Below are 25,292 nucleotides of genomic sequence, written 5' to 3'. Positions count from 1 at the left end.
TGTGTTTATCTTTTTTGAATGCTGAGTAATATTCCATGGTATATATGTACCACATCTTCTTGATCCAGTCATCTATTTTTGGGCATTTGGGTTGTTTCCAAAGCTTAGCTATTGTAAACAGTGCTGCTATAAACATAGGAGTGCAGGTGCTCTTTGGAATTGATGTTTCTGTGTCCTTTGGGTAAATACCTAGGAGTGGAATTGCTGGATCATATGGAAGCTCTATGTTTAGTAGGTCCAGAAATCTCCACACAGCTCTCCATAGTGGTTGGACCAGTTTGCACTCCCACCAGCAGTGCACAAGAGTTCCTTTTTCTCCACATCCTCGCCAACATTTGTTGTTGCTAGTTTTTTTAATATGTGCCATTCTCACTGGTGTGAGATGGTATCTCATGGTAGTTTTGATTTGCATTTCCCTGATTACAAGTGATGTTGAACATTTTTTCATATGTCTGTTGGCCATTTTCATTTCCTCTTCAGAGAAGTTTCTTTTTAGCTCTTCTGCCCATTTTTTGACTGGATTATTTTCTTTGTTGTTGCTGAGTCTCATCAGCTCTTTGCAGATTTTTGTGATCAGTCCTTTATCATTAGTGTTGGGTGCAAAAATGTTCTCCCAGTTGGTGGGGTTTCTCTTTGTTTTTGTTATTGTCTCTTTTGCTGTGCAGAAGCTCTTTAATTTGATGTAGTCCCAGCTGTTTATCTTTCTCTTCACTATCACTGCTTTGGGTGATGTGTCTGTAAAGATGTCTTTGACGTGCAAATCCCGTAGTGTTTCGCCTATATTTCCTTCTATGTATTTTATGGTTTCAGGTCTTATGTCTAGTTCTTTAATCCATTTTGAGTTGATTTTTGTGTATGGTGTGAGGTAGTGGTCAAGCTTCATTCTTTTGCATGTAGCGACCCAGTTTTCCCAGCACCATTTATTGAACAAACTTTCTTTGCTCCAATGCATAGTCTTTGCTCCTTTGTCAAAGATTAGTTGACCATAAATCTGTGGGTTTATTTCTGGATTTTCTATTCGATTCCATTGGTCTGTATGTCTGTTCTTGTTCCAATACCATGCAGTTTTGATGATTATGGCTTTGTAGTATAGTTTGAAGTCTGGGAGTGTGATGCCTCCATTTCCTTCTTTTTTTTTCAGTAGAGCTTTGGCTATTCGGGGTTTTGGTGATTCCATATGAATTTCATCAATAATTGTTCTATTTCTTTGAAGAATGCCATTGAGATTTTGATTGGAATAGCATTGAATCTGTATATTGCTTTTGGTAGGATGGCCATTTTAATAATGTTTATTCTTCCAATCCATGAGCAGGGGATGTCTTTCCATTTCTTTGTGTCTTCTTCTATTTCTTTTAACAGTGTTTTATAGTTTTCTTTGTATAGGTCCTTTACCTCTTTTGTTAGATTTATTCCCAAATATTTGATTTTTTTTGTTTCGATAATAAAAGGGGTGGTTTTTTTTTCTTCTTCTTCAGATTTATTGTTTGTGTATAGGAAGGCTACTGACTTTTGCGTGTTGATTTTGTATCCTGCCACTTTACTGAATTGATTGATGAGTTGAATTAGTTTTTCTGTGGAGATTTTGGGGTTCTCTATGTATATTATCATATCATCTGCAAATAGTGATAGTTTGACTTCTTCTTTTCCTATTTGGATTCCTTGGATGTCTTTCTCTTGTCTTATTGCTCTGGCTAGGACTTCCAGTATTATATTGAAAAGCAGTGGTGAGAGTGGACATCCTTGTCTTGTTCCAGATCTAAATGGAATTGCTTTCAGCTTTTCACCATTGAGAATGATACTGGCTGTTGGCTTGTCATAGATGGCCTTTATGATGTTGAGGTATGTTCCTTGTATCCCAAGAATTTCAAGGGCTTTTATCATGAATGGGTGTTGCACTTTGTCGAAAGCTTTCTCAGCATCTATTGATATTATCATATGGTTTTTATATTTCTTTTTGTTGATGTGTTGGATAACGTTGATTGATTTTCGGATGTTAAACCATCCTTGTGCCCCTGGAATGAATCCAACTTGGTCGTGGTGAATTATCTTATGGATACATTGTTGGATTCTGATAGCTAAAATTTTATTGAGGATTTTTGCATCAGTGTTCATTAGGGAGATTGGCCTATAGTTTTCCTTTTTTGTGTTGTCCTTATTCGGTTTTGGTATTAGTGTAATATTGGCTTCATAGAACGTGTTTGGTATTGTCCCTTCCTTCTCAATTTTTTGGAAGAGTTTGTGAAGGATAGGCACTAATTCGTCTCTGAATGTTTGGTAGAATTCATTTGTAAATCCATCAGGTCCTGGGCTTTTTTTTTTGGGGAGGTTTTTAATTACCATTTCAATTTCGCTGCTTGTAATTGGTCTGTTTAGGTGTTCTATTTCTTCTTTATCTAGCTTTGGGTGATTGTAGAGTTGTAGGAATTTGTCCATCTCCTCTAGATTGTTGAACTTGTTTCCATATAACTGTTCATAGTAGTTACTGATTATTCTTTTGATTTCTGCTGTGTCCGTTGTGATTTCTCCTCTTTCATTTATGATTCTGTGTATTTGTGCTTTCTCCCTTTTTTCCTTTGTGAGCCTGGCTAGGGGTTTGTCTATTTTATTTATTTTTTCAAAGAACCAGCTCTTGGTTTCATTGATCTTTTGGATTGTTTTTTTAGTTTCAATTTCATTTATTTCTGCTTTGGTTTTTATTATTTCTTTTCTTCTACTGGTTCTGGGGTTTTTTTGTTGTTCTTTTTCTAGATCTTTGAGCTTCGAGATTAGGTTGTTTCTTTGAGTTCTTTCTTGTTTTTTGATGTGAGCTTCTATTGCTATATATTTTCCTCTTATTACTGCTTTTGCTGCATCCCATACATTTAGGATATTGGTGTCCTCCTTGTCATTCAATTCAAAGAATTTTTTAATTTCTTCTTTGATCTCCTCGTTAGTCCAGTGGTCTTCCAGTAGTGTGGCTTTTAATCTCCATGAGGTAGGATAGTTCCTTGCCTTCTTTTTATGATTTATTTCTAGTTTGATGCCTTCGTGGTCAGAAAAGATGGTGGTATGATTTCAATCTTGGTGTATCTGTTGATGTTTGTCTTGTGCCCCAGTATGTGATCGATCCTGGAGAATGATCCGTGTGCGCTTGAGAAAAATGTGTACTCCGTTTTTTTTGGGTTTAGTGTTCTATAGATGTCTGTTAAGCCCAAATGCTCTAGGTCCTTATTTAGAGCTTTAGTTTCTTTACTTATTTTTTGTCTTGTTGATCTATCCATTGTTGATAGTGGTGTGTTGAAGTCTCCCACTACATATGTGTTTTCTCTGATGTCTGTTTTCAGAGAGGACAACAGTTGTCTGATATATTTTGGTGCTCTTTCGTTTGGTGAGTATATGTTAATGAGTGTTATTTCTTCTTGAAGTATTGTCCCCTTAATCATAATGTAGTGACCATTGGGGTCTCTTTTTATTTTTTTGAGTTTGAAGTCTGTTTTATCTGATATAAGTATAACTGTTCCTGCTTTCTTTTTTGGCCCATTTGCTTGTAGGATTGTTTTCCATCCTTTGACTTTGAGCCTATTTTTATCTTTTGTAGCTAAATGTGTTTCCTGGAGACAGCAAAAGGTTGGGTTTTGTTTCTTAATCCAGGCTGCAACTCTGTGTCTTTTTATTGAAGAGTTTAGTCCATTTACATTTAGAGTTAATATTGCTATGTTAGCATCTGTATTTGCCATTATGTTTGTCTTTCCTTTGATTTTATTTATTTATTCTTTTAATAACTTTTTTTTTTTTTGGTCTTCTTTCGTTGTTATTCGTCCCTCTGAGGTTCTGGCTTTAGGATTCCTTGTAGTATTTTTTGGAGTGGGGTTTAGTCGCAATGAAATTCCGGAGTTTCTCTTTGTCTGGGAAGGTCCATATTCTTTCTTCATGGAGGAAAGAGAGCTTTGCGGGATAGAGTATTCTTGGTTGGCATCTGTTTTCTTGGAGTCTGTTGACTATGTCCCTCCACTCTCTCCTTGCCCGTAGTGTTTCTTCAGAGAAGTCTGATGTCAGCCTGATTGGTTTTCCTTTGAATGTTATCTGTTTCTTCCCTCTTGTCAGCTTCATTATTTTTTCCTTGTCCTGGATTCTTGGGAGCTTTACTATTATGTGTCTTGCTGTGTTTTTCCTTTTGTCGTGGAAGTTTGGTGTTCTTCTTGCTTCTTGTATATCAATTTTCAGCTCCTTCTTCTCATTTGGGAAGTTCTCTTCAATTATATCCATGAATATTTTCTCTGTTCCTACATCTCTCTCCTCTCCTTCTGGAATTCCTATAACTCTTATATTTCCTTTCCTCATGGAGTCAGATAGTTCCCGAAGTCTTTCTTCATTCTTTTTCCTTCGTACTTCTCTTTCCTTTTCTGTTTTGGTTCTTTTATTTCTGTGTCTTCAAGATTACTTATTCGTTCTTCCATTTCATCTATTCTGCTTTCATTGCTTTTCCCAGAGTTCTTTAGTTCCTCCATTAATTCTTTGATCTCCTGCATTTCTCTTACTTCCCTCTTTAGGGACTCAATTTCCTTCTTCTGATCTATCACTTTTTTAATCATGGCAATTTTAAATTCTCTTTCTGGAAGGCTCAGAAGTTCTTCCAAGTTGCTGTCGTTGCAATCTGGGGAGTGGTTTTCTTTTTGTGGTGTGCTTCTTTCCTGAGGAGTTTTTAGGTTGCGTGTGGTTCTTCTACTCCCTACTGTCTGTTTTCTAATTTGTCGTATGCGTTGGGACACTGTGTTGCTCGGACTGACTGACATCTTGGGTGAACTTCTCCGCTCCCCTCTGGCTCTTCCAGGAGCCATCTCTGTCTTCTGGGGGAGCTTTCTGCTGGTTTTAGGCAGTTTTTACTGAAGAAATGTCCCTGTTCTCAAATGGCGAAGCGGGATGCAGTCCCTGCGCCTCCGGTTTCAGGCACACTCTTCTGCGCACCCGGTCTGCCCCGGACGTGGGTGCCTGCTCCCTCTGTGGGCTCAGACTGCTGGTCGGAAGGGGCCTGGCGTGGAATAACTTCCCGGCTGGCCACTGGGTCCTCCAGAAACCTTCTGCCCTTTTCAAGCAGACTTAAGAAATGTCCTGTTTTATAGGGTGTTAGTGACTTTTTTTTTTCCTGGTCGCTAGGTGGCGCCAGAGATCTCTCCTATTGTCCTTGGGGGGCTGTTTTTCGCCTCCCCCCACCCCGTGGGACAGAGAACAGAGCGGGAATGGTAGGGTACACCTCAACAGCTTTGGGGTGCTGTGTCTGCCTTGTGCCCCACCGTCGTGGAGAAACCACGCCCCGAATTTTCGTGCCCCGGGTCTCAGTTCAAAGCCCTCAGGTCCAGGACGCGGGCTGTAGCCCAGTTCAGTGGTGCGGGAATGGCGCCTTTTGCACCCGGCTCCCGTGCCTGGGCGCCTGGTTCCTGCTTACTCAGGGAGGGACCTTCACCTCAGTGAGGACCTCCGTGCGTCTCCCCGCAAGCCTAGGTCGTCTCCCCGCAAGCCTAGGTCGCAGGCGCGGGACCTGGGCAGCCGCGATCCCGGTCTGCACTTGCTTTTCAAGCGCGCCAGGCGCGCCGCGTTTCCCGCGCAGGCTTACCGGCAGTCCGGGCTGTGTGCGCGTCTCCCGGGGTCTTTGTTCTTCTCTAATGGCGCCCGGAGCCGTTCGCTCACCGCCGCGGCGGATCCTGCAGGGTTCGCCTCAGCTCCCGTTCACGGGGTGTGGTGGCTGCAATAGTTCCTTTCCGCTCACAGTCCCGCTTGCTGCGTCGTTTGTTCTTGTTGGTTGTTTTGGTTTGTTGTTTCCTCCTCTCCGCTGGTCGGAGAGTGCCGCCTCTGTGGGCGGGGGAGGGGAGCAGGGTTCTGCGCTTCCCTCCCTTCTAGTCCTCTTTTATGGCCACTTTCTTCTTCGGGCAGTTCGCTGGCGTCACCTGTTTATCTTCCGTGTCCCAGTTCTCACTGGGACCTGCCGCTTTTCCTCCCTATTCACTTTTTTTAATGGGAGATCTTACTCGCAGCGTCTCCTCGCCGCCATGTTGCTCCGCCCCCTCCACCAAGTCTTTTTTATACAAATAAAACTGAACATTCAATTTTCAATCTCAGTTTTCTAATAATTTATTATAGTATTAATTGTAATGCATTTTTAAATGGATGCTTTTGAACCCTGAGGGGGACAGTGACCTTGAAAAAATATTGAATGTGAAAAATCCCACTTTAGCCTGTGTTTCACACTGTCCACCATGAAAGAGCAGACTGGATTTAGCAGTCTTCAGGAAAACTCACATTGTTCTTTTTATTATATCCTTTGCCTGAGAAATGACTGAGATTTGGTGTCATTCTGCATCAGTGCTCTCAGTCAGTGACAGAATGGAATTGATTTATTTCACATTTTAACTTGTAAAAATCTGAAAATGTAGGTCTTACCCTTTTCTCCCTAGAGACAAAACACAGCAGAAGTAGAATTCTCAGCAAACATCCCCACAGCTAAGATACCACTCTCCCACACATGGGTCCTTCAAACCACCTTCTCATGCCCTTTGCTACATGTTTAAGCTCTCCTGTCTCTCTCACAGGAAAACCAACACTAAAGCTCAGGTTATGGTAACTTCCAGATCACTGGACACTCCACACAACACCTGAGGATCCCAGTGAGAAGAACTAAGACCCCCTGCTCTCCATGGGCTCTCAAGCCCTGGGACTTTTGATTTGGCAGCCACAATAAAAGGCACATAACAAGGAAACTGGATACAATCAGCATGAAACTAAGTTGTATGTCAGAGAAAGCTCATAAACACTTTTTTCTTAGTTGCTAATATTTTATAAAAATCTTAGCTAATCTGCAATTCCTACAGAAAATGCTTGTACACCACTGAGTTTTTTTATCATGCATTCTAACACCTAGATCTTTCTCAGAACTAAATTGAATCTTAACTCATTAGAAAGAATCAAGGATTTTCACAAGTAAGGCAAAGCACTAGATTTCTCTCTAGAAATCACTTATGCTAAGAACACATAAGGCATAGAATTAAGGCACATTCCCTCCACTTCCTATTGAACTCTTACTTATTTTGCATAGTTCAGCTCATATATTACCTCTTCTTTATCTTGATTGAAATATGCCTTATTTTCTTTTCTTTCAAACTTCATTTTACTATTAATAGGGCACTTAGCACAACTCACTTAAAGCCACGCCATATGTTTCCACACTGAGTCCACACATCCTTTAAATTTTGAATCTAGATAGTAAAGACTATATCTCTAGGATATCACACAGTGCCTTGTACACAGAGGGCACTCAATATTTGCTAAACAACAGTTCACTTTGTTCTTCCTAGGCTTCCCAGGGCAACTACTTTTATGATAGCCTGGAGGCTGTGCAAAGAAACATTTCCAAACCCATCCCATCTAATTGCAGATCATTCCTCCAAGTTCCAGAGAAATTCAAATAATATAAAATTTTGAAAAGAATTGCAGGTATTTGTTTCTGTGTTTCCTTTCAATTGAAGGTTTTTATTTATTTTAAATCTTCAAGGGAAACCATCTGTGACTACTATAAACTATGTGGATGGGAGGGTACAGTTTAGCATTCAGAGAAGAACTTGAAATCCCTCCTGCATACACTACCCATCCGATATCCTCTAAGGAAAGGTCAAAAAAATTTCTAGGCCACCACTGAAAACAATTTGAAAATTGCTAATTCCAATCTAGCCTCCTCCTGGGACTATTGAGTCAGAAAGAGATGCTGAAATCCACAACAGAGATAAGCACAGACTCAGGGCCACTAAGCCTTGTTGATTTCCTGCAAGGCTGACCAGGTGACACCTAGAGAGGAAGTTTGCAATGAGCCCGGCCTGTCAGCATCTCACCATGCATTGCTAGACAGGTGGTTTTCTTCATTTTTACACATTCTATTTGTTCTTTGAATCTAATCCAGAGAATAAACATCATCAGGACCAAACATACAGTCAAGACTTTAGCTTAATTTTTGTTTTTGGAGAGAGATGCATCTTGGGCTGAGCTCCACTAAAGTGGGGGTCCAAAGAGTAATTAAGAACAAAACAAAAGCACAAGACAATGTGCCCTAAACCTACCTGAGCATAAGGAAGGCTGCAGCTGGCCCAGGAGCTATTTGCTTTGTTAAATACCTATGTGTAATGTTTGCTCAGTGGAGATTTTCTATATGTATTTAATATCATGATAACATAATAGATATTTACAGAAAAATATGACTTAAGTGCCAAAAAAGTCTCAGAAAAAAATATATGTACTTTCCTTTTATTGTTTTCCAGTTAAAATATAAATGAATGATACAAATGTTTGGTTCAGGATTAGGCCCCCAAATAGTAAGATATTTATTATATTTATTTTATGATTTGAATAGTCAATTTAAAATTGTACTACTTAGTTTTTTTCTTATCCTAAAAGGAAGTCTGGATTGGAAACTTGTTTATAATCCACATCTTTAAGACATTTACTTTTAATTGAACTCTAAAGAAAGGTGTGTTACAAGTGATTTCTTCTACTTTCACTTTTACTCTCCTATATTTATTTTCTTATATTGTGAGAGCCCTCTGGTGGTTGAGAGGAGACTAAGTCTTTCTGTTCATAAGAACAAAGATAAAGGTCATTTACCAAACAAAGTTTTCCTTTTCTGGAACACTGGTTTCAAGGTTTATTAGAAGCTGATGCTTATTAAAATTTCTATGGATTCTCACCTTGAAAAATGGTACATTAATTTATTTTTATGCATTTTGTAAGATAAAAGAAGATATTAAATGCTAGCTTCTGACTTTAACTACAGATAAGAAAATTCTGATTATACACAAATATATTTTCATTCTGAGTCTTTCTTTTCAGATTGAGGATAGTTAACAATTTACATCTAAGTCAAGATAGAGGGAAATTGGCTCCTGGAATCAATTTGTTCTGTGCCCTGTTTTAACTTGTGGCCAAATCACAAACAAACACAACTGTTTTATTTTTTTATAGTGCCCAGATCCAAAGCATCAAATTTAACACTCAGGTTTTAATATATTGTACAAATTATCAAGCAATGGACCTACCAGACACTTTACTAGTATCCTGGCATACAGAGAATTACAGCAGGCAAAACCAAAAATGTTAATGTCTTGGGCAAATAGGACAATGGATTTAAACTTGTGAGGTGATGAAGCCAAGATATATATTAAGGAAATACTACAAGGGTAAAGCTCTTCCTTGGGCCTATAATTTAAGGATATTTATTGCCTGCATGTCTCAAAAATTTCTCTCTCTTAAACTGACTCAACATCCTTGGGGTGAAAGTTGAATTGTGTACATGCAGCTTTTAAGGCACTTACTACTATATGACTTTGCATGTCATTGAATTAATGGATGCATCAGCATATGAGATGAAATTATGATCATAGCAATTCTGCATTTCTTCTGTAAGAAGATGACAGCAAACAAATCGGTGAAGCTGAAGGTAAAGGTCAATTGATCAAGCACATCACGAAGTGTTGCTGGTGATGCTGTAGGGTGACTGAAAGAACAAGATGATTTGTTACTGGGAATTTGGAGATGTAGTACTTTGATTTATTTCCACACAATTGTGCTTTGAAAGCAAAACTGTTCCACAAATTTTATGGAAACATGGAGCATTAAACCATAGTTAGCTGGCTTTAGTTAAACAAAACTGTGCAATTCTCCAACATGAAAATGTCAGCGAGCACACTTGACTCCAGCAAAAATCTAGGATTATATGATGTCAAATTCTGCACCTTAGTAATTAGTTGCAGGAATTGCCATCAGTTTGTCCATGCTTCACTGCATGTACGTCACTCAGCAATGTGACATTAGTGGTTCTCCCTTCAATAGGTGGAATCTGTTGTCTCCATTTTGAATCTGAACTTGACCACCTGACCTGCTCTAGTTAACGGTATAAAAACAGAGCAGCAGAGGCTTGATATAGGCTTACGTATTAGGGTGTGCCCTCTTTCACTGCTAGGAACACTACTAATGCCTTTTAATATGCTTCAACTTGTCTGCTAGATAGGGGAAAATCTTAGGAGTCCATTTCCAGATATGTAACTGAGATTATCCTACACCACCCTGTTCGAGCCAGACCACCAGCTGACCACAAAATACAGACCAGCTCAGCCAACATTGTAATCTACAAAATAAATGTTTTTTTAAGCCACAAAGTTTTGGGGCAGTTAATTATGTAAAAGCTAACTGGTACAGCTACTTTCATCATAGAATCTAAACTTTGATTACGGTTTCTTCCAGGGCATGGCCATATTTCTTTGGAAATGGAAGTTTGAGACATTTGATAGATTATTTGCTTAGTGATCTAAGGACTGATACTAGTGCCAGAATTGAACTGCTTGCAGGGAGCTGCAGTCATCAAAAATCACTGACTATATTTCACAGAAAGATTTTATTTCCTTGTGGTCTTCATTATTACCAAGTAACAATACATTCATGGGATAGAGATCTTGGAAACTGGTAAATGGATCTAAAAACCATATGTATAAGGAGTTTCTCTTGAGAAGTTCACATTAAAGTTACATGAATACTTAAGTAGCCTCACATTTAATATGATCAATTATATGATATTAAAGCTTAAAGTAAATCTAGTCTCCATTATGAGAGATTAGAGATTCTCTTGAAACAGATAATCATGGAGCATATTGGATCTAGCTTTGGTTGCTGGATTTAAAGATTAGGATGTGTCCCAGATAGAATAATTAGGAGTGGAATTCCAAAAACCATGAGATAAGAATGAGAGTTAAAGGGACCATGGAGAAAACTGTCAACATTTATAGTATATGAACTTTAGTTATAAGTATGAAGGGACCATTTTAATTTGCATTGTTGTAAGTAGATGAACTAAAATCAATCCAAATCTATTACACGGATCTTAATAGAAAATCCTCAAGATGTAATTAGGAGTATTATTAATGAGCTAGATAATACTGATAATACAATTTTGTTACAATTTCTTTGTTATGACTTTGAGATTTTCTCCAATAATTTCCTTCTCCAAGCAGATGGAGGGAATGACATAGGATGGGGCGCTAACAAAAACTTAGAAAGTTAAGAAGGTTTGTTCCACAAGAAATAACATACTGGATATTATTATATTGTAAGTACAGTAAAGCAGGGAAACATGTGAAACTAAAATTACAACATAAACCGAGAGAAATGGAAAAGTGGAATGTATAGCACCAATAATGATAGAGTAAGTGTAATAGAGAGACAAGAGAGAGAGATCAAAGTTCAGGAAATTATGGCTAAAAAAAGACATTTCTAAGTTCAAGATCTTGAACATAGAGTGGTATCAAGTGATGAAGCAATACAGAATATGGCTATGCCCCCAGGAGCGGAACTGGAAGCCGTTAGAAATGAGGGTTAAGGGACGTCGTAACCTCTGTTCTAAAGAGTTCAAGCTCTAGAGTCAGGCACACCTAAGTTTGTATCCTGGCTATGCCACTAGAGATCTGAAAGTATTTAAACAGTTTGTTCTATAAACTTTTCTTCAGATACAAAATTTATGTTGAGAGAGATGATGATAGTACTATTCACAATATTATTCTAAATTGTTCAAGAGATAACTAATGCATGGTAAAGTCTTATCAGAATATATCATTAAACTAAGCTTTTATTATTATTGTCATTATTGCTGTTGCTATTAAAAACTGCACTCAGTGTCTAAGAAAAAAAAAAAAAAACAAGAGGTAATTACAGGAAAATATTGCTTAATTTAAATTTCAAGAGCCCGACTTAAGGTTTAAATTTCAAACTTCTTTGTCCCTGTACTTTCTGAAGTAAAGTGAACAAGTCAGGAACAAACACTTTATGACTTTCAATAAGGAAGCTTGAAGATTAAACACTGGATATATTTATTGCCAAATCAGACTTTAAAAAAAAGTAGGGTTCGGGCCTCCCAGGTGGCTCAGTGGTTGAGCGCTGGGTTGTGAAGCTGCCCGCAGCCTCTGCAGCGCTGGTTCAATCCTCAGCCACTGGCGAGGGTCCCACATGGCGCGCAGACCTCTCCTGCCACGCCCGCTGCTCCCCTCAGCAGTGTACTTCTTCGGTCTGCCTGCTCTGCTCCCCGCTCTGGCTCTGGTGAATTTTCTCACCCTCCTGTGCTTCTGACTATACCCAGTGCTTGTATAAATAAATAAATAAATCTTTAGAAAAAAAGAGAGATCTATCTAGATTAATAGACCTCTGTCTCTGTTACCAGAGATGCCATAAGGTCGTTCTATGTAATTTATAGCTTGGTCCCCTGAGGGTATTGTGGATTTCTACTAGTTTGTCCAAAATCATGGCACTATTTGTCAGCTACTTTCTGCTGGAATTTCCAAAATAATTTATGTCCAAACTATTGAAACACAATCTTTTTTGTGTAAAGAAAGTTTTTCTTAAAACAATAAGACAAATTCCAAGCCAACCTTGCCCTTTCCCTATACCAACTTCATTGGAGCATTCTAGGACCATGTAGGTTCATTTTATAATTTCTTTCCTTTGTCTGCTTCATTGCTTACATCTTCAACTTTTAGTTTGGCTGAAAAAGAGAGTCATTGGGGGAAAAAAATTAGCGTCCTTTCCAATTCTTCCAGTCTTGCCTATTGAACAATGTTATCTTCTCTTCAACAAAGACAGCAGAAGTCCTTTGGCACAACCCACCCTGGATAGGAAGGGAATGATGCCAGGAAAATAAGGGAGTTTCAAAAATGTTCTTCTGCTCTCACCCTTCCTATTTTCTGCTGCAGCCCCCTCTCTGTGTCTTTCTGTCTGTCTACCTGATTTTATGACCCTCTCAGATTCTTTCTATCTTCCTTTCCTTAAAGAAAGCTGCTTTGCACAGATGATAGACTCATTCTAATTTTTCTCCATTTCAATTTAAACAAAATCAAATCGTTTCATCTGACTGTTTAAAACATCACAGATGTTAAGGAAATGACCAACATCAACTTCTTTTCCCTCCCTAAAAATTATGTTTCACCACGTGCCAAAACCCAGCAGAGGGCATCCTTCCATTTCAGATGTTTAAATACTGTAGGGAAAGCGCTACCATTTAAGCAATGCATCCCATTTAAACTGCATACTGGACTATAAATCAAAGACTATTGTAGAAGGAGGGCAATTTGCTATTTAAGTTGTTCTGGAGTGTTTACCTCTATTTTGAATTATAGAGAGCTAGAAGTATTGCAATTCTCTTTTTGAGGAAAAAAATTTAATTTCCAGCCTCTTTCCAGGTTTAGGGATTAGCTTTAAATTTCAAGAAACAAAACAGTAACACCTGTATGATCCTTTCTTATCTAGGTGGCTATGTATGAATAAAGTGATCACAGATTAAAAACAACGAAGAAAGAAATCTGTGTCCTACATCCTTGGTCTCATGCACACTCCCTCCATTACCTGTTAGAGTGTCTCAGAACTGGGAAGATAACCAGCATGGTCAGGAGCAGTGTATCAGGTGGGGCCATGAGCAGGGTGGAGGGACATGACACCTGTATACACAGGTGCAATTTCATAAAAATTAAAATTTCATAATCTTAAATATCCATAATTAAAAATTCCATAATCATAAATATCTTATATTATCAGAAGAATTTTTCCTGATTAAAAGGCAAATGCCCACCTTCATCAGTGATTTTCTCCCTAATGTAAATGAGTTTATCAGATTCTTTCCTTATGGGAAATGCCTTAGGGAAAGAAGGAAAGAATTTGCAAGTAGAGCATAATTCATACATCCATGTTGAGCGCTTTGTAACAATCTTTGTTCTTACTACCAAGTATATATCAGCAAACAATCAAAGGTCCCTTTCCTGGAGGTGATGTGTTACAGGGCAAGTGTTTGGAGTGTTGACAGAACAACCTTTGAATCTGGCTGGCTCTGCCACCTAGCCAACTATGTGACTTGAAGCAAAGAAATTAATATTCTCTCCTGCAAAACAAGAATAACTGATTGTTAATATTTACTGAAAACTTACTTTGTTCTCAGCACAGTAACTGAGCACATGCACATGGATATATCACATACAAAATAAAATCCTCACAATTAGTCTATGAGATAAGTTCCATTATCTGACTCATTTTACAAATGAGAAAACCAGTGCACAAAAAGATTTATAAATTGCACAGTATTACATGGAAGTATCAGAGGAAGAACTTGAAACAAGGCTGAGTCCAGTACTGAGTAGCCAGTAAAGGAAGGGTTGGTTTCTAAGTGTATCCTGAGGATTAAATGAGGTGACACAAGTAAAGCTGAGAGTGCAATATAATATTGTTGATGTTGTTATTATTGTTAAACATTATTATTACTGCCATTATTGTAACTTACTGGGACTTAAAGTTATATATTATAATAAAACAAAAGAGGCTTACTACTTCAGAGGAAAGTTCTTCTGCTTCAGAATGCAGTCTGTGCCCAACTCAAGTTTAAAGAAAGACTTAATACCACAGCGATTGAATCTGGCCTCTCAGCATTTGTCTTCCCATAATATGACAAGCTACCTCCAACAGCTATGCTTCTGGACAAGATCTCCCAACACAGTTTCCTTGCAGCAAGAGGAACTCTTCCTGCCCTGGATTTTTCTGACCTCCCCAAAGCTGAAGTTTAAAGACCAGCTGTGAAATAATGCCAAGATTCAAGTTTCCATTTGCCATCTGAAAGCTGCTCTTTGTTCTCTGATATGTAGCCAGCCCCTCCTCTGACCCCCAGGGTCTTACTCTCAGCTCTCTCCTTCCAAGTTCCAAAGCATGATTTCCAAGAGCCCTGCCCTTGGGTTCCTTACAGATCGAGTATGTTCACAGATCCACAGAGATTAATTGTGCTAATAGCATTATTCAATGAGAAATGAAGCAGGCATGTTTCTTGATGCCCTGGGAGTCTCTCTGCTGACTGTAAGCCTGAATTTGTGTCCCACGCTGCTGTATTATCAAAAAATCAAGAATAATTTTAAACCACAAACAGATAAAATTCTGGCTCCATGCCCCATTTCCTATTTATTTCATTTCAGGACTCTCATGTTAGGCTCATTAGGTAGGAAGCTGAGTGTTTAATAATGGGGTGTAGGAGAATTTACAAATGTAGATCTACAAATACTCCATTTTTCTTGACTACATTAAAAAATCATTTTATTCTATATGACAAACTTCACAATGCAAAAGCCAGTATGTCCTGAATAAACTCCACCCACTGAATATCTTTAAATTGCATCCTATTCACAAAGGCAACTTCATGCTGATTTTCTCTCAGTGTACTTCTGCGAGATGCATGCTGTTGCAAGGCATCTTTTGGAATAGTAATTAGGGCCTCTATCCCTTTGGTTTGAACTCAAAAAATCCTACATGTCCTGGTAATGTAATAAGTTACTTTGACATAGGTTTAGTGATTTCTATCAACACTGGTTGGGGTCCAAAAAAATTTTCTGAGCAGGGTACTTACCCCAAGATAATGGCCGTCAATGAACACCACAGGGAGAGAAGGAGTTTCAGAAACTCGTCGGCATCGTTCATCTAATTCTTTTCCATAATCACCATTCAGAGCTATGTTTTTCTCTTCAAATTTTACTCGATGGTTTTGGAAGATCTTTCTAACCAGTTCACATCTTTCAAACGTTGTCCGAACCACACGAAGGCAAGTGGTATAAATCACTACTCGGTCAAATTCTAGTTCAGTAGATGGTTGCTGCAGAGAAAACATTGCTATGTAATGTGTTTGTATTACCTCCTTAAATATATATATTATTACTTTAAGACACTTAGCAAGTATCCAATATATTAAAAGCATGCAATAAATGGTGAATAAGCACCATATTTGTCAATTCTAAGACAAGTCTTTCTCCCGTTAGAACATCTGTAATGAAGATAAAGATTAACAACCCCGTAGAATTTATATGACCTAGTTTGATTGACATTATTTTTTCTGTTGTTGGTAGCAAATCAAATAATGCAAGATCTTAAAATTGTGATGTCTCATTCCATGCCTTATGAAAAAGAATCAGTAGTTGAATTACTTTGCTTAAATTTGTTGACTTTGCTCAATTACTGTATCTGACAAAGGAAAAGATGCAACAGAATAGTCAAGGTTAGCATTTAATTATTTCAAAATTCTCCTTATCAATAAACCAAATTTTATAGTCTTTGAGGATATGAAAGCAATTTGTGTAAGCATGAAGCACAATATTTTTGGGGAGACAGTGTGTCCTGAATAAACTCCACCTACTATGTTTTATGAACTCCACGCCGCCTCCATGCCAAAGAAATCCCAGGCACCTAGAACTACAATTCCCATCATGCCATAGATACGTCATAATTCTAGATTTCATGAAAGGGGAATGCTGGGAACAAATGGTGGAGTTAAGCAGCAAAGCTTGACTGAAAAGGAAGGACATATGGCCTGGAAGTAACTTGGTATTTTCTGCCTTCCGGGTGTACCTGGGGTCCCACAACAGGCAGCATAACCAGAAGGATGTATTGACCAATTAATCTCTCTCTTTATCTCTCTCACACTCTGTGCTTCCTCTCTTTTCATTTCCCTTGTAAATAAGCCTTTGATTAACCTTTCTGTGTGTACTTGACCTTGGGTCTTGTTCTGCGTTTTTAAGCATGAGGGTGAGGACTCACATCCAGGCCATTGCATTTCCTTTTAGGGTTGCCCTGTAATAGTACCAAACTAAGTTAAACAGAGCAAAAACTTACATTCCACAATCATGGAATTTTTAAGATTAAAAACACAAAAATAAGTCAGTGGTAAAAATTAGGCAGTGACAAGAAAGGGGAATTGTTACTATGTTAGATAAGAAGAGTGTTGGTTCTAAGAGGACCATCCAAGGCCCAATAACCTACAACCCTTATTCTTGTTTATAATTAAGGGCTAGCAAAGACTCAAGCTCACTATAATGTTTCAGTTCTTAGAAAATCAGGGAAGTTCTCTTTTTTCTGATTATATTTGCGTAAATATGCATTGTCCCTCTGGTTACATGCAAAACTGGGAAAGTTTAAGATTGGACCGTCCTACTGCCACATTAATCAACTCACTCTCTGCTCATACAACCAATTTGGTGTCACTTTTCTGTTGTCTCTAAGAGTCTTGCATTTTTTAAATAATGATGAGATGGATCCCAAACAAGTGGCTATTTGGCTGTTGTCAAAGAGTAATGAAATATCCCTTTACCTGTTGCTGAGCTTTTGCTAGAATCATAGGCTCTCAAAGAGTTTTGGATATTACAGTAAAATGGACACGTTTTAAAAATCCTCAAAGCCCATGTCAAGTCCATACCAATTAAATCAGAATCACCAGAACTGGGGTGTTCTGGTGTGTAACCATGTTCGGGGATTCTAGTGTGTAACTATGTTCTAGGGCTACACACTGTTTGGAAATGCAAAGTCATGACCTCATCCATCTACACCGAATCAGAATCTGTGTTATTTAACAGATAATCTGGGAAATCTGGAAGCATGTTACATTTTGAGGAGACATGATGAGATCAATAGGCAGCTTGATTTGACAGAAAACTGAGCTTACATCTTTTTAAAATAACTGTTAGGCATACACTCAGTCATTAGAATAATTTCTTTGCCAAACATGGTACACTAGGTATATATGGTGAAAAATAATATAATTCCTTAACAACATAGAGTTCATAATTTAACATAATAAAATAAACCAAAAAGTTAACATAAACAAATACAATTAGAAATTGTTAAGTGTTACAAAGGAAATGTAAAAGATATTAGGAGAGGCCATTATAGGACAGTCTTTGCCTATTATTGAGTTTGAGAAAGTGTTTCTGACATTTGAACTCAGATTGGATAGATATAGAAGGAGTTAGAAAAATAAAAATTAACTGGGTAGAAAGCGTGAATGTGAAAGGCAAATCAAACAATCTTGAGTTCGAAGGGAGAAAGCATGTTTAAGACTGAAAGAAGGGCCTCCCCTGGTAGCGCAGGCAGTTGAGCGCCATGCTATGAGGCTGTCCGCAGCCTCTGCAGCGCCGGTTCGATCCCAGCCCGCCAGTGAGGAGCGGCAGGCCTCTCCTGTCACGCCGTTGCTCCCCTCAGCAGTGTATTTCGTCAGTCTGCCTGTTCTGTTCCCCGCTCTGTCTCTGGTGAATCCTCTCACCTTCCCGCACATCTGGCCTGTACCCCGGTTCTTGTATAAAATAAATAAAATAAATCTTAAAAAAAGAAAGAGTGTTTAAAAAAAAAGACTCTGAAAGAAGATCTTTCTTGAAACACATTAAAGGGAGGAATTATAATAATACCAAATGATTCTGGACCAGTATATAAGATCACTTTTACATTGCACTTTATAGTCACTTCATGGATATAGGACCCTTTATCTAAAAGAAATGGAAAATACCTGAATGTTTTCAAGTAAGATAAGAGGAGTTTACATTTTTAAAAGATCAGTGAAGAGTCCAATGCAGATAGTTGCACAGAATGTGCACTGCTGCACAAACCTAGGAAGTGGCACTAGCCATAGAGTCCGGATGAATGATGTGCTCTGGGTTTGTGTCATCTACTACTTGAACAGTCATACTGTGTCATTCGCAACTTCCTTGCCTGAGATTTGAAATTGAATACAAGATAAACTTGGGGTAGGAAATATGGTAACCTGTTAGAATAGGCTATTTTTTAAAAGTTTTATTGTACTATTGTAAGGCATGATTTGGAAGTAGATCTTCCTAGAGGTTGAGTTATTTTTCAAAATCTTTTCCAGTTTTATAATGTGAATTTTAACTATCATCTATGGCCAAAAAAAAAAAAAATCCTCTTCTACATGTGCTTCAATTTGTTTCCTTCAACGGATTTGTCAAGCATCTGGCCAGAAATCTAAAAATAGCCGCTCAATGGTTAGCTGTCACTCTTCTCCCTTCCTGAGGGTTGCCATGGGAATAGTGTAATGAAGGATGGAAGTATCTAAGAGAGTGCTGAGAAGCCACTAGGATTTGCAGCCAGCTTGTTCTGAGAGAAGTGACCTAAATGTTAAAAACAGGCTCTTTCTTCCTTTCCATTGATTAAAAAGATGAATCTTAGGGATGCCCAGAAGTCTCACAACTACCTGCAGCAAATATAGATGTGTTAGCAAGGGATAGAAATTTCTGTGAATAAGACTAACGGTTACTAATGCAGTAACTATCAATACATACTCAGACTGCACTAGCCATCATGAAATAGTAAGTACTTTAGTCACCTAGTCTTTGGGGACAATTCTGAAATCCACATACTCACTGAAATTGCCTTTGGAATTCAGGTCAAGAATTAGTTCCCATCCCACCTCAACCCCATTCCCTACAGACAATCAGCTCAGAGCAAATCCAGCAACTCGGGCTGGAGCAAATCCAGCGGGTTATTGCCATTTGTCTGGCACTGGTTTAAAAAGACCTCCTGAAATAGGCCTCCTTGTCTTTTCCTAGTATGTCCCCAAATTATCAAGAAACTAGGGGCCACTAGAGGAATTCTGATCTCAAACAAATTAAAACAGAAAAAGCAATAATTTTGGATGTCAATGGCAGACATAATGCCAATAATTTCACATTCATTTAATATACATAATAATTTACATGGTGTTACTGTCTTTATTTACAGATCTAGAAATCCAGGTTAGGGAGCACAATGTCCTAGACAAGAATAACAGAGTTACAATTCAATAAAGTTAGAAAATTGGAAACCAGATACACCCCTTCTGTAAGCCCTGTGCTCTCACTAAGCTCCTGAACCACTGTTGTTCCTCCCCAGCTTATTATCCACTACCTAACTCACAGCCCATGAGATAATATCTGTGATGTAGAGATTTGCTTCTTTGCTAAATTATTCTCCAATGTTTAAAAATAATGATAAACATCATTAGAGGGGCATTTTTAATTTTCTTTTTCAGTCTGAAAAGGCTCCTTTGAGATGGCAGAGTGTAGACATCTTTTCTTCCCTAGCTAAAAAGAAGGTGAAGTGATCAAGGCAGAGCTATCCAGCATGTCAGAAGAAAAACTGAGGATAGATGCAGATTTCCTGATCAATAGACAATGGGTCAGCCTGGGTGCCAGGAACAATAATTATAAATAGCAGACAGGTTTGCATGTGTGACTAGGGCGAAGCATACTTACTAGATGTCATAAAAATCCTTCCTTCCTTTGTGAGTTCAGATGCCCCCCTGCTGGCATGAAAGAAATCCATAAGCACAATCTTTGCATGCGAGGATTTCCACAGAGAGTGTTTTTTGAGTTCGTCATGCTCCAAGATAACGATCAATGAATGAATTTGTTCTCTTCCTTAGGAATTATCTATTTGTCCAAATTAATTACTGAATTGGCCTAGACATGAACTGAAGAGTAAATGAGCTTAATAAATCATCCATACCAAAATAAAATGTTTTTTCCAGAAATTTAGACTGAAACAATGTTGACTTTGACAGCACATCTGAGTTAACAGAAATGAAGGATGAATCCCTTGGAGACCAGAGAAAGGAATCAGTTGTGCTGTCAGTACAGCATTAACAAAGTACATGGATATTTCATCTGAAAGTCTTGTCTTCTCTCCAAAAAGCAGAATATCTGGTAACACTACTTTGTTGCATTCTTGCACAAAACAGTAAGTGGAGCTTGGCAATCTCTACCCCCATGGTACACATCTCCAATGCCACATTTAATACCATTTCTTTTTTTTTAAGATTTATTTATTTATGCATACAAGAGCTGGGGTACAGGCCAGAGATGCAGGGGGTGAGAGGATTCACCAGAGACAGAGTGGGGAGCAGAACAGGCAGATCTACTGAAACACACTGCTGAGGGGAGCAGCGGGCAATACAAAAGAGGTCTGCTGCGCCATGTGGGTAGCTCCCTGGCTGGCTGGGGATCGAACTCACACTGACTCACACTACAGAGGCTGTGGATACCTTCACTGTGCTGCGTCTTAACCCCTCACATCACCAGGGAGGCCCCCATACCATTTCTTATTTCTGAGCAATTTCACTTATGCCTATGTTGCCCCTTTAGATGAGTTTGTAATTCTTCCGTATGCCCACTTGATATGAAAGGAAATTGAAACTCAGTTTCATAGTTTAAATCAAACTCTTTTAGGGAAGCAACATGTTGCAGTAAGAGAAAAAAAATTGACTATTTGTTTTGGCACTTAGTAGCTGCTTGAATTTGGGAAAATCAGTTTACTTTCACAGACGAATATAGGAATATCGTTACTCTATCTCCTAAAAAAATTATAAAATAATGTGCAAATACACCTGAAGACATATTGTAAATTATAAAACTTTACAAGCACACCTGCTCTCACACAGTCACACAGCTGGGAGAAGAGGAACGAGGACCTAATAGAAATCCCTTTCCTATTAAACAAAACTATCTCTCTTCCAATATAAATACTCTGGTTTCTATAGAAATCATCACAAACATTATTGGTATTTGAAATTCTGCTCCTTTCTGCAGATAAATCTGATAGTGAGGCAAATGCCAAAATCACTCTATTCAGAAGCATCCATTCCAAGTGATGTGTCGAAATCAGGGAAAAGATAAGCAGCAAATGAATCAGAAACATCCCACAAATGGAGACATTAAAAAAATATATTTTCCTCTCATCCAATGAAAGATTCAAGATGCAAAACCAGGAGAAAAAGAGACAAATGCTTAGTCCAACTTTGACCATTTTCATCACGCCCTTCATCCTCCCGTACTAAAACCCTGTTGTTCTTTCTTAAAGGGACAGGTATCCTTTTTCTTCATTTTCCCCTATGTATACATATCATGAATAATTATCTAACAACAAAAGATTAAAATCTTCCTTGATTTTCTACATCAAAGAAAATGTCTGAATAATCAGCTCAGTGTAGTCAATCTCTTTTGGTGGCTTTGGATGTGATAAGAATCTACTTTAGAGGTTAAATACCTGCATCTCATCTCAGTTTCATGTTTTCATAAATTCCAGTGTGATGAAGAGAAATGATCTCAGTCTCTGTGGAATTCCCAGAATAGACTGAAACTGAGAGCAACAAAGCCAGTGAAACTCAGAAGTTGAGAAAACTGGTCCAGCCTCAGGCAAATCCTTCATTCTTTCCTTCTCCCCAGACACTCAGTTTTAACCCTTATGTCCCTCTCTCACCCACTGCTCCCCTCAGCAGTGTATTTCAGTCAGTCTGTATACATAAATAAATAAATCTTAAAAAAAAAGATAGAAAAAGTACTACAAGGAAGCAAGTGCCTTAAGGAAATATTTGCCTGCTCTTCATCAGCTTAGTACTTCGTTTTTCTTTCCTACTATTTTCTACCTCTTACCTTGCAATGTGTTTTGCCTCCAATTATCAAAATGCCTTAGAAATTGATCTAAATGCTAGACACTAAGGATGACCAAGTAAAGGAGGCATTCTGTGTTATATGAAAAGGGAAATACAAATGAAAATGTTTGAAATCTTTGTGCTCCCCAATGGAATCTACCTAATGTTTCAGTTCAGCTTCAAAGAGAATGACTGTAAGATTTCAAAAGCCAGAAAATGATTCCTTCTCATCTTTTCTGAAATGTCCCTCAAATTAGGTTGCTTTAATGAAAGCAACTAAATTGTTGCACATAAAGCTTGCAGGAGCAGATGTGATTAATAATGCTTAAAACTTTCAAAGTCATACTTTTTCAAGTATATCCAAGTATACACTGCATAATTTGGGATGACCAATATAAGTTTGTGAAGAAGTTTGACACTTCATACTAATTGTATATTCAAATAAGTAAGTGCAGGTGTTTTCAAACAAAATAGATCACAGTGATATCAAAAGGAAGAAAATAAGATAAGTCCTGGAAATGTTCTTTATCATACACTCCTTGGTTTGATCCCAAATTTGCTACTGGAGCCGATTATTGGATTTTGAAGCTTCAGCCATTAGGAAAGAGATTTGATTAAATTATTAAATGAAATAGTAAGCCCCATTAAGTAGATTTTATCTTAAGTGATTTCATCAGTACTTCCATCAACATTAGAAAAAGAAAAAATATTTTTCATAAATTTTATGTTCCAGCATAATGTTCCAGACATTATGTCAGATGAATATATTTATTGCCTCTATAATTCTCATAAGCTACATGTAGGGTAAGTGAAAAATTATCAGGTTTTTCCACTCTCCCGCCATTAGCATGAATGATGGATCCCTGCAGTCCTATTTGCATGCCTGATGGTGGGCACCTGGAGTAGGGTGTGGGCATGCGTAGGTGGGTGCACCTGGGCTAAGACTTGGCTTATAAGGGCGGTGTCACAGCGGAACGAGAGCAGAGGAGAAGAAAGCAGAGATCAAGAGAGAACGCCAGAGAGCCCAGAGAGAGTGAAGATTCGCTGGGGTCTGGAAGACCTGCCAGCCCACTGGCCATTCAGCTCTCCCGCCTGCCTCGTGTGTGGTAAAAGCTCAACAAAAGCCTGAAAAAACACCAAGGGTTCCAGGACTCTCCTTTACCCAACTGCCTGGATCATAGACATCCTGCTCTGTGCCTTGCTGCCACTACACTATAATACAGTAGGTATTATTTTCTCTTACACTTCTGACTGTTCTTCTCCATGTTCAACTAGGGTCATTCTTTCCCTAAGTATTCTGGCTCTCATGTGTTCTCAGCTAGTCCTCTGGCTACCTCCTTCTGTGTGAATGACCTCATCCAAAATTTCAATAGCTAACTAAAGGCAAACGAACTCCTAAAGATATATCCTAAGCTCAGAAATCCTGTCCAACTTGGATGTCCAGCTATCTATGTACCATCTCCACTGGGATATACCCTTCCTGCTTTGAATTCAGAATGCCTGAATGTAACTCACACTTGCCACTAAAACTATTCAATCAGTTGCCTGAATCTGGGACTCATTCTGATACCTCCAGAGTTTTCCCTTATCACTCTTCATATTCTATAAGGCTAGTAGTCCTATCAATTCTCTATATTTCAAGCCTAAGTCTTTCTTTTATTCCCACTCCTATAGCTCTAACTAAAAGGACAACCATCATTGCTTAATAATGTTTCAGTCAATGACAAACTGCATACACAAATTGCCCAATGGGCACCACCACATGACCTAGATGACAAATCACTGAAACCTGGTCTCTCATTGGTTTTGCCATAAGACAAAATTGGCAAATTTGTTCCCCATCAAGAGCAAATAAGCAAGCTTCTTTAGGAAGTTTTTCAATCCCTATGATTGTCAACAGATGAGACTATCATCTCCTTCCCATTTTTGCCCTCTTTCTGTAAGTGGAGTTCCTAATTAAAACCTCCCACTGAGCTAACAGTGAGTCAGTTGCAGGTACTTACACTGTCTTATTTTCTTCTTTTTGTGAAGAAAATGTGATGGAAATGATAATATTTCTCAATGAAACCTCAATAAAGTTGGGAGAAAATCCTGAAGCGCAATTTAAAAATTGAACAATTAAAACCATCTTCAACCATAAGCTTAGCTATTAGTTCCAAGTAGAGAGCAATTAGCTGGAGGTTTCAGTGTCAAAAATGATCTTCAACTAACAACACATCAGGAATAACTGGCAATCAATCTTTGCAAAACAACCCAACATAAAATATGTGTAATGTTAGTTGGTTCTGAAAACTAAATTGCACAGCAGAACACATTCACCCATTAGACTAACAACAACAACAAAAAGTGTCTATTTTCTTTTAGTCACTACAAAAAAAAATTTTTTTAATCCCAGTCTCAAATTCAAATTTTAAAAGCATGAATTAGTGATACCAACTTAATTGTATTTATTTCAAAATATTGATGGTGCATCTGCCAGGCATTGTTCTATGAACTAGTGCTATAGCAGTGAATAAAGCAGACCCCCCCCAAAAAAAAAAAAAAAAAAACTTCTATCCCTCTAGAGCTAACATTCCAGTGAACACTGAGCATTTTTATCAGAGTTCTGCTCAAAAAAACTCATAATGAGAGGAACATCAAAATAAGCTTAACTAGCACCTAGATCTAATTGTACTTTTTTTTTTTAGTTTATGACATTCTAGCATAGAGTTCTGCCATGCTAAGTCACTCCTCGTTCACAAAAAGCAATGTGGCAGCTAGAACTAAAAATATCAATTGAGCATCTTCAGATGGAAAGACAACAATAGAACCATTTAAAATAAAACTTTTCTGTCAAGGACACTCGAAATGTTCAGTCAAAGCAGTTTAGCCCATGGCAGTGTTTAATGAAGTGATGAGTGACTCAGTTGTCTGAATTTCTAGCCTAAGGTCTTCTATATTAAAGTTCGTGCTCATTTACTTCCAAAAGTGTCTAACTCAGTTTTAGGATCTGAACTTCGAAGGAAGTAAAAATGGCTCTGGGATTAAA

General features: G+C 38.2%; 1 protein-coding gene across 1 annotated transcript in view; it reads right to left on the bottom strand.

Annotated features, from left to right (window-relative positions):
• The window catches only part of GRXCR1 (glutaredoxin and cysteine rich domain containing 1), a 75,021-nt gene that overhangs the window by 27,867 nt on the left and 21,862 nt on the right, over window positions 1-25,292 (bottom strand). The window contains exon 2 of the mRNA XM_037530370.1: window positions 15,431-15,673. Within this exon, the coding sequence (XP_037386267.1) occupies window positions 15,431-15,673 (243 nt within the window). The remainder of the gene's footprint in view (window positions 1-15,430; window positions 15,674-25,292) is intronic.

Source organism: Talpa occidentalis, unplaced genomic scaffold (genome assembly GCF_014898055.3).
Source record: "Talpa occidentalis isolate TD23 unplaced genomic scaffold, MPIMG_talOcc4v2.1 talOcc4.6, whole genome shotgun sequence".
NCBI classification, from domain to species: Eukaryota; Metazoa; Chordata; class Mammalia; order Eulipotyphla; family Talpidae; genus Talpa; species Talpa occidentalis.
Note: the sequence above shows the minus strand (reverse complement) of the source record. Positions and strands in the feature narration are given on the sequence as shown.